This window comes from Buteo buteo, chromosome 21, assembly GCF_964188355.1.
Source record: "Buteo buteo chromosome 21, bButBut1.hap1.1, whole genome shotgun sequence".
NCBI lineage: Eukaryota > Metazoa > Chordata > Aves > Accipitriformes > Accipitridae > Buteo > Buteo buteo.
In genome coordinates, this window is record NC_134191.1 from 20,239,037 (window position 1) to 20,257,560 (window position 18,524).

At 37.0% G+C, this 18,524-nt stretch overlaps 1 protein-coding gene across 1 annotated transcript in view; it reads left to right on the plus strand.

The window, feature by feature from the left end:
* Positions 1-659: 659 nt before the first annotated feature.
* Positions 660-18,524, plus strand: part of DOCK3 (dedicator of cytokinesis 3) — a 208,404-nt gene continuing 190,539 nt past the window's right edge. Inside the window, exons 1-4 of the mRNA XM_075052649.1 lie at positions 660-873; positions 11,648-11,688; positions 14,005-14,060; positions 18,145-18,241. Of these exons, the coding sequence (XP_074908750.1) occupies positions 732-873; positions 11,648-11,688; positions 14,005-14,060; positions 18,145-18,241 (336 nt within the window). The 5' untranslated portion in view covers positions 660-731. The remainder of the gene's footprint in view (positions 874-11,647; positions 11,689-14,004; positions 14,061-18,144; positions 18,242-18,524) is intronic.

Sequence of the window (18,524 nt, forward strand, 5' to 3'; positions counted from 1 at the left end):
ATGTGTCATGTTTCAGATAACTACCCATGTCCCTATTGTATTTTGATAAATATGGTTAAAGAATATATCATTATACACGATGGTGATTTTTTAATTTTTTTTTTAAAATTGAGGTTTATTTAGCAATTTTTTTATTGTATTTGTATTTTCGGAAACATTATGATGGGTTCTTATTTTCCATGGTTAATGAAAACTAAAGATACCTAGAAAAATATTTAAGATGTATGTCATGTTAGTTAATGCTTACGAAAAGTACAGATTCTTATGTATTCTTTTATATATCTACTTAAATATAGTAACGTATGGTAATACAGGATTTTTGCAGTGTATTAGTTGCGCAGATGGTACTTGAAATAGTTTCAACTTGGAGGAAAGTAATTTCTGCAGCTGACTTCCTATTATAATCTTTGCAGTTAGGACTGCCTGTACCATTGATGGATTGTGTAGTAGAGTAAGAATTGTGAGACAAGGAAATGTTTGTATGCAGTATGAATCAGGGGCTGGTGATTAAATTGATTACAAGCCTTACTTAATTTAAAAATCTTTTAAAAAGCACAGCTTTTATGTTACTGCTAAGCTTAATTTCTGATAAGGGCCGAAATAAAGGTATCTGATGAGGAAAAGTTGGCTGACAGTTTTTCTGGGCAGCTATGTAATAGCTATTTTTATGTAAGGAGTGAGCTAAAGTGCTATGCTTAGAAGAAAAATTCACACAAAGATTCAACCCTCATATGTCTCTCTCTCTCTCTCTCTCTCTCTCTCTCTCTCTCTCTCTCTCCCACCCTCTAGTGATATGCAGCTTCCGAGGAGCTGTACCGCAAGGCTTGGTCCTGGAACTAGGTGAAACTGTCCAGATTCTAGAGAAATGTGAAGGTAAGTGTGATGTCCAGGAAGGAGTCCCATTTTCTATATGAGTATATACAAATATCTTATTCTAGCAGATTTTAAGAAGTTGTTTGGAAATCATGATGCATCAAATCAAAGCACTTGAATGAAACCTAATCTGACCCACTTTCCGTAGGGAAGGCTGAGTGCTGTTGGCACTAATCCAGCCTGATAGGGGGTCAGTGTGTTTTAAGTTAACCATCTGTCCAGAAAATCTTGAACCCTGACCTGATTGTTGTATTGTAATTGGGTCTTACAGTGAATTTTCATCATGTAAAGTACATAATCACTATCTTTGTTTTTACTATATTTTCTTAGTGTTACCGTTATGCATTTCAATTAAGTATATCAGTGTTTATTATTTAGAAACATCTGAACACATGAAAAATATTAGTTATGAGACACATGAGCAAATCATTTGGGAGCAATACTGGAAAAAATGTAAAGAGTATGGGTTTAGGGGGGACTGCCTTGCATTTATATTAATGTGGTTTTTTGTACCTGGAGGAAAATGCCATTGTAAATGTTATAACTATAGTTCTTTCTTATGTGGCTGGAGGTGTTTTTGTGTGAAAAAATTGAATGTCCTAATCCTCTGCTTTATTTGTGTGAATAGTGTGTTTGAAGTTGTTGTATTTAAAAGGAGAATGATTTTTATCCTAATATTCAGAGTAAACAGGTGGTGTAAAACATGTCTATTGAGAAATAGGTTGGCAAGATGCAGTATGAGAACATGTTTTGCTATAGTCTGAGCTGGAAAAGTGTAACCTTAATCCTGAAGTGTTAAAAGAAATTCAAAACCAGATCCACAAATTTGAATTCCAAATCAGCATTCCACAAAGTTGTAGGTTTATTTTTGTGTTTGTTCAGTTTACAGTCATTTTTCATCTCCAGTGTTAACGTTGCTACACAAACCTTCTGCATGCTTGTCAGAAGACTGCTTTTCTTGTCTCATGCCTAGAACAGTCTTTTGCTCTTGATGCTTTTTCTTGTAGTCAGGTGTTTTGTTTGTTTACCTACTGACTTAACTCTTTATGAAAAAGTGACCTCTTACATGCTAATTTTTCTAGGAAAGTAGTAGCTGCTTCACCTACACTTGTAAAAAAATTTCTGTTGAATGAGAGTTTTGCAGTGCAATAGGGACGTTTAATCCATGAAGCAGCATGTTGTAAACAATAACTGTAGTATTATACCTGCAAGCGATAATTTAAAAAAAAAAAACCCACGTGGTGAAATGAGCTAAGCTTTACTCGAGCACTGGGTGTTGATTGTAGTCATTCTATCAGGTCTCGTGAATTAGAACATGGTGCCAGCTCAGGAAAAATTTATTACTTTGCATGGGATGGTAAAACAGTGTACATTGCTGAAAGCAGTCATGATATTTTCAAACTATTTCTGGTAATCAAGGAAGCTTTCAAAACTCTGGAAAATAAAAGCATGATCTTAAAGGAGCAGGTTGCCAACAGAGAAGCATAATCCAATGTCTCTTTACAGTGTTATAATAATTAGGCTCTGTATATTTCCTTTGCCAGTAGTTTTGAGGATGATTCCTCAAAGGCAATTCATGCCAGTCTTCAAATTGCTGAGAAAGGAGGCCCTCAGACAAAGTGTTTTCCTGGGTGGAAGGAGGTGTTTGTACAGAGGTTTTTTTTGTTTTGGTTTTTTAAGCCCTTTATCCTGTCATTTTGGTTGAGGTGCCTTTGCCATGGACTTTACATATATAAAAACATATATTAATTTTGATAATAACATCTGGAACTCCACAATATGAAACTCATCTGAATATTCAGATGGTCTGTGCTCCAGCTCTTGCATGTGTGAATTATGCAAAAAAGCACACTAATGTGCAAAGTAGGTTCTTAAAAGAAAAAAAGTAGCCATTGGTTAAGCATTCTTATCTAAGTGGTTGTTTAACATGGTCCTTGGTTTGCTTTGCAAATTTATAATGAAACATACCTCATCTTCCACTTCTGCATTATTTGCTGGGGATTCTTTTGTCCAGACAAACTGGATAAATTAATGTTAATCCATGCAAATAAGGGTCACTACTGTGGCAGTCAACAGAAGATCCATTGGTGTTTCAGCTTCACTCCTTAGAATAGTTTGTGCATAATTCTCTACAGTGGGGACTTTGCTGTCAGGATTAAAAGGATTCCCATACACGCAAACCTTCTAGTGACATGAAGAATGATCTCAGAGACTCACTGAAGAATTCAAGGCTGACAAAGATTCAGATATTAGCTATACTTCTGAATGTGCTTATTTTTAATCATAATGACTTACTGAATAACTGTATTATTACAAAAGAGCAAGTGCTCTTTTGTAGTGACTGGTATAAAAAGCAGTCGCTGTATTTAGAGCAATTGAATGAAAGAGTGGGTAATTTCCTATATGAAGTTCTCAGATACCTCTGCAGCTAAATTTTTTATGTATTTGCAGGGTAAAGGAACATATGCATACACACACACACATACAAACATGTATTTGTCTCTTTAAGGCTAATAAATATGAATACCAGTTGATAACACATTTTAAAAGAATCTTTTTTTACTGTGGTTGTCTATGCATATATTAAATAAAATGCAATGAAATACAGTTGTCTTTGTTACTATGGATCTTGTTCATGTGCTTGAAATTAGAACTTTTGAATTTCGATCAATTTGTGTGCCTGCCACACTGTGTGCTTTCATGCCAGACCACAAACATCTAGATTGCTGTTTTCGACCCCTGTCTAAATCTGACAACTGCTCTCAACCCCCCCCTCCCCCAATAATTCAATATGACAGGGTTCAAACCCATGGACTTAGTGTCTACCTTTCCTCTGAAGCTACCAAAAGCTCCATCCATGTTTTCATCAAATGTTATGCTATCTATAAAGCATATGATATTACTAGGGTGGTTTTATAGTTACTGTTTGCATGAAGGACTCTGAGGTCCTCCAGCAGTGTCACTCAAAGGTAACAAATATTCTTCAAGATACTAGTTGTATGTACGCTTATCTTTCACAGCTTTCCCCTCTCTCTGTTCCCCTCTCTGAGTCCTTCCACTTATGATCTTGCTACTGAGTGAGAATTGAAACAGTAAGTGGTGTTCTCTGCTATACATGCCATGCATCGAGGAGGTGAAAGGGTATGGCAATAGTATGCCACCTATAAATGCTGAAAGAGTTTTCTTTTGTTAAGTGACAAAATATGAGCATACTCATTGTTTGAAACACATGGTCTACACGTTCTAAAGAACACCCTATTTTTCAAGTCATACAGCTATCACCCTGCCACTGGCATTCAGAGTAGACCTAAAATGTCTGTTTTGTCCATTTATTTTTATTGCCAGGGAGTAGTTTTCTTTAGATTAAAAATGCTACAACTTCAGTGACTTTAATTATTACCTTGAGACTTTTATATGTTCACTGAAGGAGAGAAACACTAGCTGATGCCTGAAGTGCCAGTTAAAAAAAATATAATATTACCCATGCAAATTCTGGTATCCACAGAAGTATTTACATGGTTTTAAATTGTGTGTATGTTAATAATGGTGTTCTTAAGCCATGCATATAATATATTTAAAGTTTCCCTCTGTTATTCTAGCAGCGACAGCATAGTCGAATGAAGGCTTTCCAGTATTTGGGACACTTAAGCAGCAGATATAGATTGCAATTAGGGTTTTTTCTTAAATTCTTGAAGAATTCAGTGTGCTTGAGAAGCAATATCTTTGCTGTGCTTCCAAGTTGTACCATACACATGAGTGAGGAATCACACTGCAGACTGTCACACTGCTGTGGGAGCAATGCAGGGTTCCTTCCACCTGGAGTCGGGAGCTGTCCTGTGGCTGGCTGGGCCAAACTGACTCACTCCCAGTAATTTGGGTTTACCCTGAGAAAGATGTTTCCAGTGAGAGATCCCTTTTCCCCTTTTCCTTTCTTCCCTTTTCACCCCTTTTCCTTTCTTCCCTTTTCACCCCTTTTCCTTTCTTCCCTTTTCACCCCTTTTCCTTTCTTCCCTTTTCACCCCTTTTCCTTTCTTCCCTTTTCACCCCTTTTCCTTTCTTCCCTTTTCACCCCTTTTCCTTTCTTCCCTTTTCACCCCTTTTCCTTTCTTCCCTTTTCACCCCTTTTCCTTTCTTCCCTTTTCACCCCTTTTCCTTTCTTCCCTTTTCACCCCTTTTCCTTTCTTCCCTTTTCACCCCTTTTCCTTTCTTCCCTTTTCACCCCTTTTCCTTTCTTCCCTTTTCACCCCTTTTCCTTTCTTCCCTTTTCACCCCTTTTCCTTTCTTCCCTTTTCACCCCTTTTCCTTTCTTCCCTTTTCACCCCTTTTCCTTTCTTCCCTTTTCACCCCTTTTCCTTTCTTCCCTTTTCACCCCTTTTCCTTCCTTCCCTTTTCACCCCTTTTCCTTTTTGCCTTTTGTGGAGTGTGTCAGTGGAACTGAAATCTCTTGGACCCACACAGCTGCTGCGGAAGATCTTGCCTGGCTATTCAGACTAGTCTTTTGGAGTGCAAGAATGACTTCTTGATGGCCTTCTATTTGGCTAACACCAATATAAAACAAATTCTATCTCTTCTGCTTTTGTTGTGGCATCTCTGACTGTGTTGTAAGCATATTCCTGTGGTTCTGCTGGCATGAGGCTGCTCCCTGACATGGTGTTGGCAGCATAGGTTGGGTATTCATCTGCTGCTCATCCTGTCCTGGCACTGCTCAGAGCATCAAGCTCAGAACAGAGTGGTCTTGGCATTGAGTGGCTTCGGCATCAAGAAGCTTTGCTAAGCACTGTTACTATCCCTCTTCTGGGTCACTTAGAGTACCTTCAGCTCTGCACAGCAGCTTATATGCAGATTAAAAGGTAAAAGCAATTGTTTATTGGCTAGTATATGCAAAAGATAGCTTTCCTCCAGGTTTGAGAGTTACATTACTGCAAAGTATACTCACTCTTGTAGAACAAAGAAGGTTCGAGTTCTTGTAGCAGATTCTACTAACTTTGCTTTCTTTAAGAACCAAGTTTAGCTTTAGGACTTACCATAAATACTTTTTCCTACAGTCTGCAGCTGATGCTACTTTATTTAACCTGGATATTTGGGCTTAATTTTTCTGAAAAATAGATCCATACCTTTCAATTAGGACCCTTTTGTTTTTCTGCAAATGAATGCTCAAAAGGGACGAGCTTTTTCCATGTGACAGAACTCTTGTTGAAGTGGAAATCTAGAAAGGGTTGTGAGGTGGCTTTTAGAAAGAATATCCTGTTTTGTTCAAGGCACTTTCAAGTAAAGAGCAAAAAACATTGGAAGCTCTTCTAATCGCTCAGATTAAGAGATTGAGATGTGCAGGCCTGCCTCAGAGCTCCCTTTGCAATTTAACTAGAATTGTACTATTGCTGAGACCTCTGAGTGTGATACATCTTTGGAAAGACTGTTTTTCAGTCTATATCTAAGAGTATGCAGGTTTCTAATATGGCTTCAGGTTTCCTACACTGAATTTCTTTGTGTACAGGTAGTTGTAGGTGAAAGATGTTATTTACCTAAGCATTTTTTTTTTGTGTGTGATGTTGGTATGTACATTCACAGTCCATTTTTCTGTCCTGCATCTTCAGAAGCCTTGTTGAATTCTAGGGTTCATAGGAGCTAAGCAGGAAGCCTAATATTTCTTAGGATAGCTGAAAAAGCCCTAGAAACAAAGGGAATGACAGGGACACATTTCTTGCATATACTGCTAAGTAATTTAGCTTCTATTACTGGCCTGCAAGTAACCTACAGTGTGAATAAATGTATAGACAATACGTTTTGAAGAAAAAGTTATGAGCAAGTGGTGGTCTTAATGTGCAGGGGAAACAGGCATAATGGGGTACTTTTCCTTTTGTTTTTCTGAAGTTTTATTACCATGGAACTAATTCTTGCAGCTCTTTGGGGGATTATGTGCTGTGTAGGGTATACAGAGGGCAGAGCTGTCGATCAGCCTACTCTTCACTTTTCTTAGCTTGTATCAAATGTTGTTAGATGGTATTGAAAAAAACAGCTGTAAAAGATTGTGGTTTTTCCTGGGTTCTGTGTTTCACTTCAGAAACATAATGTTTCAACGCTGTGGTAGGCTTAGCTGGAATGGATCACTGTGTAGTGTGGCTGTATTGCTTCAGGTAGTCTGCTTGGTTTATCTCCTGCACTGTGCAGTAGAGTCCGTGTAAAGGCGAAGTTGGAATAGGGCTTTAAGATAGTGACTTGTCCAGAACACACTGGAATGGATATGATTCATTCATTTTTTTTCTACAGCATGTGGATTAAACCTTTGTCTTGTGTATACTGAGAATGTAAAGCATGAGGTGTTCAAAATCAGTTAGATTAGGAAATTGTGATTCCTGCACTGACAGTTTCTGTTTTACTGAGGCATTATGTCTTATCATACTACCAGTTTCTTTAAAACAAACAAATTAAAAGCTTTGCACCTGCATTCATCAGAATTTATCAAGTACATGGCTTTGTCATGACACTTACCCAGAAATACACATCAGTGCAATATTAAAATGCAGTCCAAATGGCTGCATTCATCCTCAGCTTCTCATAAATGTTCAGACGTTAACAGTGCTTTATTCAGTTGTTATTGTGCTATGGCGTAAGCAGTAGGCTCATCCTGTGCCAATTTTCCTGGGTGATCAAAGAAAAAAAAGTTTGCTTGCAATGTCATCTGTATCATCAAACTATTTTTGCCTGTTCTAGGATGTCTTCGTATTTTGACTATGATATAATACTTGAAATTCATCAGGCTTGTTTAGGATATATTTAGTGTTCTCTTTCTTATCCTAAATAGGACGTTGCTTAGAATGGTGCTTCTAATAGACTAATTTTTGGTGTTATAGTAAATGATATTATATGGTATGGAGTAACCCTTTGGCTGATTCAGGTCAGCTGTCTCAGCTATGTCTGCCCCTAACTTCTTGCCTACCCCTAGCCTGCTTGCTGGGGGTGGCACATTGGGAAAATGGCAAAGCCTTGATGTTGTCCAAGCACTGTTCAGCAATAGCCAAAATGTTGGTCTCCTATCAGCAGTGTTTTAGCCACAAATCCAAAACACAGAACCAGACAGGCTACTGTGGAGAAGGCTAGCTCCATCCCAGCCAGACCCAGTATGGCGATTCATTTTTTGAAAAACAGTTAGAATTATCTGTCTTCCTTTCCCTAGGTTATCCACTAGGTCAAGAAGTTTGAGAGTATTCGTAGCTGTCAGAAAAGGAAATGCAGGGAGGAATTGTGTGCATGAAACGCAGTCTTTGTAGGGACTGTGGGTGTTCCAGCTCTAGTCTTATGCCTTAACTTCATCTGTTCGCAGATTCTTATTAGTTACTGATAATTACTAGACGGTTATTCTTTTCAAATTGTGGATACTCCTGACTGTTTCACATTAACTTATTCACAAAATTCTTGTCACTTCATAGCCATGTTTTTCTGCTTCTCCCATCTTTTTCACCATTGCCTTGAAGTCAGTACCCTTTAAAGGCCATGTATCACTAGAAAATGAATGCCATAATTCTAAAGTATTAAAAATTAATTATTTGTAGTACAGTAACATCTAAAAACATTAGTCAGTATTGAAGTCTGTGTAGTGCATGTTGTGATCACAATTAGCTGAAGCACCTGCCTGGATTTGATGACTATCATGATTAAATCCTCTAAAATAAATGTTCTTTAAAATAGATTATTAGATCAATATTAATCTATTTAAGACTAATTCCAGAATGAAGGTTTAGTTCATTTTAGTGAATAATGTAATGCAGATGCAATTTTCTAAATGTGTTTTTTAAAAAAGCATTGTCCCTTTTCTCATAGCTTTTACTTTGAGATACAGAATGAGTTTTTAGTGGTGTCTGTTGTAAGCAAATAAGGAGTTACATTTTACGACTTAGCACTTTCAGGTTCTGGTGAGCTCTTCTTTCTACTGTATGTTGCTTGCATGGAGTTGGAGGAAACTTAAAACAGAAGGGTGATTCTAAAAATACTATACCACATTGAAAAAGAAAAAAAGAAAGAAAAACTAAGATCTGGAGAGCACAATCTGCAAGATTAAAGGGAAATATACCACTTTTCAAATTTATAAAAGTACCTACAAAAGAGAAGTCAACAAAATGTTTTCCATATTCTCCAAAAGAAAAAAAATCCTGGATTCAAATAGCTGCGAAGAAATTTCAGGTTATAAAGCGCACCTGTGTTGTCTGAGCCACTGAAATAGATTGTCCAGTGAGGATTTACCATCTCCACTTGACATAAATATTCGAGATTTTCAAGTACTATACCAAAACGTTACTGTTACATGCAGTTTTCTTGGCCGATGTTGATCCGTGGAAGAAATTTCTTCTAAAAAGATGCCTGTGCAACAGCACCACTTTCAAACTGGTCTGTGTGGAGTAGCAGAAATATACTCTTTCCTTGGAATACTGTGCAGAAATACCTCGTAATTTACGTTTTGTGGAAGTTGTATGGATCATTTTCTCCAGGCAAGGAGTGCTGTGTTATTCAGTCCTGGTAATAAATCATTGGACACTGTTAAAAAAAGGCTAAACGTCTGTGAGGAGAGGTTGAGAGACATCGCTTGGATGAGCTAGATGATTTCTCAGGGGTCCTTCCATTCCTGTTTTATACAGCTCTGTAAACACATACCTTTTAATCTTTGATGATCTGGTTTGGGATTAAGAACAGAAAACTCAGAAATAAGGTAGTTTTTTGAAAATGTGTTTCATCCCCTACCCTGCACATCTAAATCATTAATAGACACCTGCTTTATCAAGTTTTGTTCTACCTTTACAGTTCTGTTCACAAACTTCAGTAAAACCACTTTTTTCCATATTTACCAAGAAGTTTGCCACTCTGTTTGTCTTAAAGCTTAAAATGTATGTTTATTTCTCAGGTACACAGTCTATGAATATAAAAGTTAGCAGCATGCTGCATTTAATATTGGTAGCAATGAGTCAGAGAATAAATGCTTTTTTTTTCCTGTGACCTTAAAAATATGTAGCATCTGTTACTCAAAAGCAGGTGTTGCAGGCACAGTTGTGTGGAGTTTTAGAAATTACTCATTTTAAGGATCTGTATGTGTTGTTTGTGCATATATGTTTATATTGATATGATTGCCATGAAGTTTGATCAACTAAGAAATAAATTGAAAACAAAATTTTATTTTTTAATTTAAGCAATGATTTAATGGGAAAATAAATCTTCCTGTTATGTCCTATCTTCATAAGAAATTTGTGTAATAAAGAAGATAGATTTTAATTTTTTCCATACTAAGATTTGCAAATGTCGTGAATTCATCAATTATTTTCTTTTATATTGACTCATATTTCCTTAAAAAAAAATTAATTCAAGACTAGCAGGCTGTCTTTAAAACAATATCAAGGCCCTCTTCCCCACTTCTGAGCCTCTAAATGAGAGTCATGTCATAATTCAGCCAAATATTAAGTCCTTTTTCTGAGACAAAATACACAGTTACTTTTGTTCTGTTCTTCTCTATTCTTCATAGCAAATTACTGACAGGTTTTCCTAGTGCTCTTTTAAATGCTGCAGATGCTAAATTATATCTGTCCTCTGTAGGAAAAAAAAAATTAAAAGGAGGAAGTTGCTGGAAAAATTAGAGGAATTTTTATGGAAAGTGGATTTAGATTATGTGAAATTTTAGGGTTTTGGCAAGTTTGGGTTGTTGCCTGTCTGAATACTGGGCTGCAGTAGATAGAAGAGTGATATGCAGGCAGTTGAACTTGCTGCTTGAGTAGTAGCTGGGCCTGGCCAACTGTGCCCACAAATTTGGGATGGCCAGGCCCCCTCCATGGAACTTGCATCCTGGCACTCTTCGTTGCCCGGGCTCCTGTGGGACATTCCAGGCTCAGGTGTTAATGGTTAGCTTTATGTTCTGGGGTGAAGCATTACATCCAGACATGAAGAGAGCAGCGTGTTTTTAAGAAGAATTCAAGGTAGTTTTATATGTCTTATGGAGTGGAAGAACAGCTCATCTACCATGATAGCTAAAGTGTGCTCCTTTTCCATTGTTAAACTGAATGGTGTTTTCAGCACTTTTTTCCTGATGAATCTTGCCTGAAGTGACATTACTTTCACCTGTGTAATACGGGAGTAATTGGGTTCTTCTGTTTAACTTGTAGCTTTTGCAGCTTTGGCTTTTACTCCTGATTTATTGTCCTGTCTGGGACTGTTAACTGATGGGGGATACAAGAATAATAATTGGGTTTGTGAAGTTAGATCCTAAAGTCTGTTCTCTAGTCTCACAGACATACATAAGACCAGACACATGCAAAAGATTTATAATTGTTTAAACAATATTAGAAATGGATGATAATGGCTTTTCCTGTCCTTAAAAGGACAGGTTTTTGAAGTCTGGAGATATTGTTAAGATAAACACTGCAAAGAGACTCATGTAAGAAAAGTGGTCAGTACAGATTCTTGCATGAGCACTGAATGCATATTTGCCACAGTGGGTAATGATTGTGAGTACAGTGAATAAGTATACTAACCTGCTTTTATTCCTGATGGGAATAAACAGGAGCATTCCAGGTTCTTAATTGCTTTTCATCATTGCAGAGCAAAATAATAATAATAAAAACAAACCCCCAACAATCAAAAAAACCCAACCAAACAAAACACTTTAAAAAATTTGACCTATGTGAGGCACAGCTGGCTTTTGAGATGATCTCAGTAACTGCATAGTTTTCAGTCAGTTTGCTTCTGTGTAAAGTAAGAAATGCCACAAATTAATATAGTGTGTTTTATCTGGTTTTAGGCTGGTACAGAGGTGTTTCCATTAAGAAGCCCAATGTAAAGGTAAGTGTGAATACATCTTTTTTAATCTAGTGGGAGATTATATCTATTTTGCTGTTGGAACCCAGTGAACTTTTTGTTTTCCTTAGCCTTAGTATTTTATTTCTCTAACTTTTTTACTGTGGGAAGATTGGATTTATTTTCCAAATTGAAAGAACAATACTCACTAGTCACCCAGAGGATCAGAAGCCTTCCTGACATGTAACATGTAATCTTTCCAACACTTATAAATCTCATCCAATTTGGTTCTCTCTATCCTACTCCCCTAAGAAAAGCGTAGCTGGGTGATCTCGCACAGCTTAATTCAGGATTTTTAAGTAACACATTTAAGAATTTGCATTATTAATCTAAGACAACTTTCAAAAAAGTCTGATGAAAAAGGATATTGTAAGTTTGTTCTTTTTTTTTCAGATTTTTACAGTTTAACCACTGCATTTGGTTACTTTCCAGTCATATTCCTGTTTTGCTCTTGGAGAACTTGGAGACTGTTCTGATAAGAATTTTTTGCGAGTGCATGTATATTTTTGTAAATGTTTATATCTAAACACGTAAATAGTTGCTTCTGTGTAAGCATCACTTCATTGTCTTTTGGTTTAAATACAGCTTGTATTTAAAAAGCAGAGAGTACCAGGTTCCTCATGTTTACCTGTATTACAGAATGTAATATTACCTGTATTATGTTTTCATGACTATAATACTCTTTTAATGGAAAAGCCTACACTCATTTTATGTGTGTTGGTACATCTTCTGCTTGCGTATATGTTCAGTTTTGATAGGAGAGCCCTTCAAACCTTCCTTGGTTTCTTAGGTAACCAGCACAGGATCACAGAAATAAACAGCATTAACTGGAAGTGAACCAAACAAGGAACTGAAGTAGCATTTCTTCCTTTTCCAGATTTTCGTGTGGCTGAAAGCACACATACTTACTTTTTTTTCCTGATGAAGCCATTCCTGTTAGTCATCTTTTCTCCTTTTGCAATTTCAGTCTTGCCTATGAAAAAGAAGGAATTTTTCTTAGCATTTTGAATCATCTTATTTAGTATTCCTTTCAAACGCCCATGAAAATTTTTCTTCCTAAATCATACTGTTATAAAGCTCTAAAAATTTAAAGCCCACGTTTGATTACTGACATTCTTGTCAGAGGCTGTCAGCTGGTTTTTAACCTGAAGATTACCATTGCTGATCCTGTATTCGCCACTGAAGTGCAGGCTTACCATTCTTACACACTGAGTTTGCTCTGAGGATTCAGGGCCATGTGTTTTACAGAGATAATGGAATGCTACGGCAAGTTTGGTTTAAATTACCTCTTTTCCCCATGTCTCGTCACACAAGAACACAACAGCACAGGCAAGGTTAGAATACAACCGTCATGAGAACAGCAAAAGGCAAATAACGGGAGCTATCCCAAGTGTGTTTAAACAGCTTTTTGTTGGAAAGAGGGAGGAAAATGGATAGCTCCAGGGTATGCAAGTAATACAACAATACTTACCCTAGTGAAAGACTGGTATGGGGGTAGACACAAATTTGATGGTGGGCTTTTTGCTTTTGTTTTTTTAAACCTATGTCCTTGTCATCTACTGTAATGTGGCATACTGATAGAGAGGCCCGGTCTGGAAGCATGCTGATGCTATGCTGCAAATTTCATGATAGCCACTTTTCTGGCTGTGCCAGCTAGCTTACATCTCTCCAGTAAACATTCCTGGTGGTTACATGGTTACTCATTCCTTTCTGCGAACTGCAAGCCCTTCTCTGAACTCTTCTTACTTGTCACATGTTTTTCCTGCTTGCTCATCACCTGTTAGTGGATTATTGGGTTTGCACAGTCTTTGCAGTAGGTAGACAATTGTCTAAACTTAAATGTTTTCTTTTAAATCAATTTTGTCTATTCCAAGGCAGCTGTGTAGTATTAGAATGACACCTTTTCATTTGGTCCTAGTTGACTTAGCCATGATTTTTATACCAGAGCATATTTCCCATACAACAGTGTTTCTGAACATTTCAGGAGCTTTTGGGAATGAAGAGTACTCAGCTTGAATCTTTGTATGATAATTTTTATTGGATAGACTTGCAAAACTTCTTTATTAAGAAATTGATCTTTCAAGAAGGAGGTTTGATTCATTGTGCTGTCCTATTCTAAGGTGGATTAAAATGATCAATTGTGACTAATCTGAGCGTTGACTTTTAACTGTGGCAGCTTCTCTGACACAGTGTTAGGGGTTTTTTAATAGGTATATTGGCAATTATTTATTGTGGCTTAGGATATAAAGGCTAAAAAGTGCAAATGTGTTTTTCTAACTTACAGACTTCTTTCTCCTGCAGGGGATTTTTCCTGCAAACTATATTCACTTGAAAAAGGCAATCGTCAGTAACAGAGGGTGAGTATTTTTCCTTCTTTCTCAGAAGCTGCAGTGCTTCTCATCTAGAAGGGAATCTAAGAAATAGTTATTAAAATTTATAGAGTGATTTTAGTTCATTTTAGCTTTTGTTGTGTATTAGGGTTTGAAAATTAAATGTAATTCTGCAGAGCTTTGGGGTTTTTTTGTTTTTTAATACAGCAAGAATCAATTCTGTTGGTTACTCCTGTTCACTTCTGCTCATAAAACTGGGACTTCAGAGGTATCATCTGAAACACACGTATTTTAAAGAACTCTATATTTTTCATTTCTGCTTGTTTCATCACTGGCAAAATTCTATATGTTCCTGTTTGTTACGGAGGCACTGGTGTGTAGACAGCCCATCTTGTTTATCAGCAGATTTTCACTGAGACATAGCTGACAAGGTAGCTATGCTACTTTGAAACTTCTCAAAAGAATCCAACCCTCCACACCTCAAGCCAAAGAATGACTGGAGTACACTCTGCTGAAAATATTTTTACCTTCACGGTCTTTGTATGTAGCTCATGTGTTGCTAGAGGTAGGTTTAATTTAGTTAATGTGAATAGCAATACTGATGGCAACGTAATGTTGGAGATTTTACTGTGTGTAGGCTCTATAAGCTGCAAAGTTCCTTCTGAGATTGACTGAGTCTCCTGAAATCAATATCTTACATCTTCACTGCTGCTGTTACCTGCATATTCTACATTAAGGCCACTGTTGGGAGATTTTTTAAATGCAGCATTTCAGACAGTGACCCAAGGCAACAAATTAAATGAGGAAGATAAAACTTATTAAATGGCATTTAGTGAAGTACCTGTAGAAAAATATGAGACTTCTGATAGTCTTGAATTGTATGTTTATCCCTGAAGAGACTGAGTAAAGATTTAAGGGCAACTGTACTACTGATGCTTCATAACTTTGGGGTGTAATAAAATTATATATATTGCATAGAATGACTACTCCTAACATGTACTCTCCTGAGGGGGAAGACCAGTTTCCTGCAATCTAGTTAATTAGTACTTGAAGTTAGTTCAGAATTTTTAAAGGGCAACCAGTTTAGGATATTTAGATACTACTAGGGAAGTCAATGTACATTTTTAAAATAAGTATCGAAGACTGGTATACCAACTGATACAACAGAATGTAATACAGTTCTGAACCAGAGATCAGGGTTAGTTCCTGTTGTGGTAAAAGAAATTCTGCCCCTGTATTTAAGAATATATCCAAAGTGCCAATGTAAACGCTTGTGACATAACAGACCATTGTATGTAAAGTTCTTATATTTGAGTCATAGACCCAATGTCAGTAATATGTGGGTATGATGGAGGAAGTGCAGGGTTATAGGAATGCAAAGCATTACATTTACATGGTTAAATGTAGTCCTGATGTGCGTTCTCTTTAAATCCAGGCATACTACTGAAGGCTGATCTTCCAAAATGCTTTATTTTTCACTGATGCTAAAACCTTGTAAATCCATTTCTAAAAATGATCTTTAGAAGAACATCCTTCTTTGGTTTTGATATTTTTCTTCCCATAATTAGCTAAAGTATATTGTGCAATTCCTTTCATCCTTTAGTTTTCTGTGGTTTCTTAAAGGGATGTTGAACTATTTTGAATCCCTTCCCTGTAATGGCATTTTACAGACATCTGAAAAGAACTGAATTTTCAGCTAGAAGGGGTTGTGGCATCATTTTTAATGTTGTTAGTGTAAAGCAAACTTTTGATGATATATACTAAATGCAGAATTTTTGTTTAACCATTGAAATGATCTTGGAATATGACCTAAAGAAAAGCTGTTGTGATTTTCATCATATTCTTAGTGTTGTAATTCAAATCACAAGCATACTCTGTGGAGTTTTGTTAAAGCATAAATTGAGATTTCCGAGTCTTAGTGTGGCCCAATTTGAAGAAACAAACAAACCAATCCCCAAAACCAACCAAACAAAAACATTGCAGGAGTAGAATGGAGCACAATCTCAGATGCCAAGTATCTGTCAGTATTTCAGTCTCTCACAACAAAATGGTGGAATGATAAGGTCACTGGCATAATAATAGAAAAAAACTGTGATCTGTCCTAGTCTCCTGGTATGTATGTATATGAATCGGTGCTTTCCAGTCCCATATTTAGTGGGTTGAATGCATACCTGATAGGACTATGCCAGGTTTTTAAGATAGTGATGCTTCTAACATATGTATATTTTGGATCTTAATATAAGATTTACTTATGTCATTGATGTGAATCTGAGTTTTTGGTAGATTGGAAATGAAGAATTTAAGCTTTTGTTTGATAAGTTTTCTGCTTCAAGAATACATAGAGACATACAGTGACTTAACTTCATCATCCTCTCCCCCATCACTTGCTGCTTTTGGCTCCAGCTAATGTGGCACAGTTATTTCTAGAAAGAATTTTCAAAAGGGAAATATTGCCATGAAAGTGAGTGGCTTTTTTTTTGACTAACTGTGTTCTCTTTTAAAAACAAACAAAAAAATGCCCAAACAACAAAAACCCAACACCTTTCAGAATTACTTACATCTCATTGTTTGTGTATTTACTTCTTAGCCATTTAACTCTGCACAGAGGACAGAAGAAATAGCCTAAACAAGTTATGCAATGGGGAGTTTATAGCTTCCCTTCAGGAGAATTTCAAAATAGCTGTACACACAATTGTACTGCTGAAGAGGAAGGGGTGAATGTCCTTCATAGTTGTGAGAGACAGCCTCTGCAGCACATCCTTGACACTACTTGTCCCAAACCACCTTTTGAGCCAGTGTTTTTCAGTACTGCTACTTTAGGACCTATGGAAAATTGTTCCAACATGGTGTGTTTCAGAAATGTGTTGGGTTTTGTTTTTTTTTTAATTCTCCCTCTTTTAAAAAAATTGCTGAAGGAGCAGAAGCTTGAAACAGACCTTAATTTTACAGTGTCTGACACTTGTTTCAGTAATAGCATTCAACATAAAGGGCAAGTTAAGGCACTAATGGCTCAGATAATATAATGGTATTGCAGTACATACATTAGTTATCACATTCTTGCACTTCAGTGTGATGAAGGAGAGAGCTATGCTTGGCTGGCATGGACCTGTTGGAGTGGGTCCACCAGAGGGCCACAAAAATGATCAGAGGGATGGAACGCCTCTCTTGTGAGGAAAGACTGAGAGTTGGGTGGTTCAGCCTGGAGAAGAGCAGGTTCCAGGGAGACCTTATTGTGGCCTTTCAATACTTACAGGGGGCTATAAGAAAGATGTGGACAGACTTTTTACTAGGGCCTGTTGCAATAGGACACAGGGTAGTGGTTTTAAACTAAAAGAGGGTAGATTCAGTCTACATGTAAGGAAGAAATTTTTTTACGATGAGAGTAGTGAAACACTGGCACAGGTTGCCCAGAGAGGTGGTAGATGCCCCACCCCTGGAAACTTTCAAGGTCAGGTTGGACTGGGCTCTGAGCAACTTGATCTAGTCGAAGATGTCCCTGCTTGTGGCAAGGGGATTGGACTAGATGACGTTTAAAGGTCCCTTCCAACGCAAACCATTCTGTGATTCTTCTTTAATGGATATGGAGGATCTTGACTACAAAGGGACAAGTCCTATTCTTTTGATTAGAGGATAGCTCACTCGGGTTTCATATGCAATATTGAAAAAGTCTTCTGAATAGGAAGGTTGGGTTGCTAATGATATTGGCCAACATACTCATTGGAGGGGAAAAAAGTACTGGACTGGCTTACAGAAAAGGGACACAAACTGTGAAGGACCCCACTTTACAGGCAAGTTAATTTAACATGCTATAATCATGCAAAGTGTTTTCATTGACCTTGATTAGAATGAAATTATGTATTTTGAACAGGTAAATAGGAAATGCTTCACATAAGCTGACTCTTGTGGAATGTAATGGAGGAACAGTTGATATGACTCTGGAGTTGCTTCAGTGTTACAACAGACAAGATGGTCCTCTTAAGATGTTTTCCTTTATGTTGAACAAAGTCAAACAAATTCAAGTTCTAGCATTTTACAAATTACTATGCTATTTATTTCTTTTTCTACCTTCTCCAGGGTACTTTTCCTAATTTTTCCTCCTTTTCTTGTATAGGCAATATGAAACAGTTGTTCCACTTGAAGATTCTGTTGTGACTGAAGTCACAGCAACACTGCAGGAATGGGCTGTGCTCTGGAAACAGCTGTATGTGGTAAGAACAGTACCCTTTTTGTTCTACTTTGCTTCTCAAATATCTCGGGATAGGTCATTTGCATTTCAGTCCATTAGGAAAAAATCATAATCAATATAAGAATTGTTAGATTCATTTTATCTAGTGGGGGGTTTGCGAACTGCAGAATCACTGATCATGCGAGTTTCACGTGAGCTATGTTGGAAATTTCAGCAGTTTTGAAATTATGCCTTCAGATCTGAAAGCTTCATTGTTTAAAACCCCCCCAATTTTAAAGTGTTCTTAAATATGTAAGAAATAATAT